Source organism: Tupaia chinensis, unplaced genomic scaffold, assembly GCF_000334495.1.
Source record: "Tupaia chinensis unplaced genomic scaffold, TupChi_1.0 Scaffold139757_1, whole genome shotgun sequence".
Lineage (NCBI taxonomy): Eukaryota > Metazoa > Chordata > Mammalia > Scandentia > Tupaiidae > Tupaia > Tupaia belangeri.
In genome coordinates this window covers 4,412,736-4,415,184 of record NW_006199637.1, presented here as the reverse complement: position 1 = coordinate 4,415,184, position 2,449 = coordinate 4,412,736, and the positions used below count along the sequence as shown (strand labels likewise).

Below are 2,449 nucleotides of genomic sequence, written 5' to 3'. Positions count from 1 at the left end.
CGCCCCCTCCCGCCCCGCCGGGCCCCCGCCGGCCCGCCGCCAGCCCCCGCCCGGGCTGTGAATGAAAGGAAGGCGCCGCCGGGGGCTGGCTGGATACGACGCGGCGACGCCGGCCTCCCGGGAGGCGCGCGCCCAGCGGAGATGTACGGTAAGGAGGGCTCCGGGCTGGGTCTCGCAGGGGCCGACTCTGCAAACTTCCAGGACGCGAACCATTGTCCCCCTGCCTGGCCCCGGCGAAAGAGGAAGGCGCTGACTCGGTGCCCGGCTGGGCTGTCTCGGTCGCTGTGCACGCGCTTCTGTGCCGAGAGGACAAAGATGCCTCAGGCCGCGGGCCCCTGCGGTTCTCGGGGGTCCTCCGGGCCGGTTGTGTGCCGCCGGTGGGCGGCGGTCCGGCTGGGGCGCGGGGGTTGGGGGGGTGCGCGCGGGTTGGGTCCGCGCGGATCTCTGTTGGAGCAGGGCAGGCAGGGAGTGCTGGTGGAGGCGGCGGTCGTGTGGCAGCATTTGCAGAATTAACAAAAGCGGTTGGTGCTTGGGAGTTTCATGCGGGAAGCCGGCCCGGGGTGGAGGGGAGACGCTCTCTGCCGGCCTGAAGCCCGGCTGTGAGGATGTGGGAGGCGGCGCCGGCGGGGCAGAGGGCCGAGGAGCGAGCCAGTGCTGGAAGCCTCGTCTCGTTGCCCTGGGTGGACTTGGTCTCTGCCTGTCCCTGCCGCTCGCCCATGGCATGCATGTTCCCCAACTTCCAGATTCGCCCTCCGCAGTGATGAAAGGAGGAGGCGCTGCTGAGAGGGTGCAGCACAGCCCAGCCCCGACACCCCTCACCCCTTCCACGGCCTTCCCCTCCATCTAAGTGCAACAGTTAGCCAGACCCTCACGGTGCATTGCCCTGCTTGCTAACGTGCCAGAAATTCCTTTGGTTTTGCAGCTAGCCTGGGTGAAGAGAAGAGCCATGGGGCTCCACACTGCAGCTCTGATGAGCGGAGCGCGGGAGGGCCACTCCAGTCTTGGAAAGGATGCGTTACAGAGGCTGCAGACCTTCCAGGGGCTGTGCGTGTGATCCCACGCTACACAGAAGTCCCTCAGAAGCCGGGTCTCTGGCAACCATTGTAGGGCCAGCCAGAGAAAGGGAGCTGTCCTCACATCCTAACCCCGCGGCGAGACAGGGGGCTCAGGCTGCACCTGAGAGCTGTTTGGAGCAGAGCACGTTCCCAATTTAACCCTCGCTGAGGCTGCTCAGCTGCCTCACTCTGCAAACAGCCTGTGAGTCACAAAGTTTGTTAGAAGCACAGGAAGCAGAGAGGGTGGTGGGAAGACTCAGCAATCAGTAGCTCCTCTGTTGAGAGAAACGCACCTCCTTAACCCGTGCCTTTCCCTGCCCAGTCGTACTGTATTTGCATTTCTGATCTAGGTTGAGACATCAGCAGGTCCTCTCAGCAAGTAGATTTCTCTTGAATGGACCAAGTGGGAAGAAGGGGAGGTTGACTTCAGAGGCTGTGCTGCTGGGGACTCAGGGACTCTGGAGAAGGTGACAAAGTGGTGGAGCTTCATAAGCTGAGAGGTGGTAAGGTTCCCGAGAGAGTGCGAGAGAGAGAGCTATATATCTATTTTTTACTCTCTCTGCCTTCCACCCTTATTCTTCTCTGCAGATGGAGCAGCCTGAAACTGCAGATCATTTGACAAAAGCATGTGACTGCAGGGGCACCTGCAGTGGGGAAGGAGTTAGGACAGGCCCATCGGAATGGGTTAGAATCAGGAGCCCTGGTTCTGTTGGGCCACCCACTACATTTGGTCTGAGGCGACGTGGTCATGTTCCTGGGATGTGCAAGAGTTGGAGGTCCCAGTCTGCCGTGCGGTCTGAAGCAGGTTATTGAAGAGCTGGCTAGTGCAGAAAGGTGGTGCGGAACCAGCGGGTCCGGGCGCTGTTTTCAGATGCACCACAGATGTTCATCTCTTTTATAGTATGTTTCCATTTCCCCAGATGCTCACAGAAATGGTATCACCCTGCATGATTCATAAAAAGCTTATAACGCGGGATTCCTCTGGGCAGTTGCCTTCAGTAAAGAAAGTCACACCGATGCAGGGTAGGAGACTATAACTCAGTATGTCTTTCTTCCTTCCTTTCTTTCTTTCTTTTCTTTTTTTTTTTTTTTTGTTGTTGTTTTTTGAGAGGTTTTTACTATAGGGCGTGTGTGCTTGCCAGAAAGAGAGAGACAGAGAGACAGAAAGCGAGAAATCGCCCCCCAGGGGGATGGCCACACTGCAATCCCGTCTCCTCCATTCTCCTCTCAGGATCTTGGGCACGCACACACACACGCCCAGCGTGAGTTTAAGCCACTGGGTCCAGGACTCGAACTGTGGTCACCTACATGCGAGTCCAGCAACATAGCCATTATGCCATCTGCTGGTCCCTATAACTGAGTATTTCAGGAGTGGGAGGGAGGCCTGCTCTTCA

The 2,449-nt window shown here is 58.7% G+C and overlaps 1 protein-coding gene across 3 annotated transcripts in view; it reads left to right on the top strand.

Annotated features, from left to right (window-relative positions):
* Positions 1 to 63: 63 nt before the first annotated feature.
* Positions 64 to 2,449, top strand: part of EFR3B (EFR3 homolog B) — a 111,702-nt gene continuing 109,316 nt past the window's right edge. For all 3 annotated transcript variants that reach the window (XM_006162217.3, XM_027765800.1, XM_006162216.3), the window contains exon 1: positions 64 to 148. In XM_006162217.3, coding sequence (XP_006162279.1) covers positions 142 to 148 — 7 coding nt within the window. In that variant the 5' untranslated portion in view covers positions 64 to 141. The remainder of the gene's footprint in view (positions 149 to 2,449) is intronic.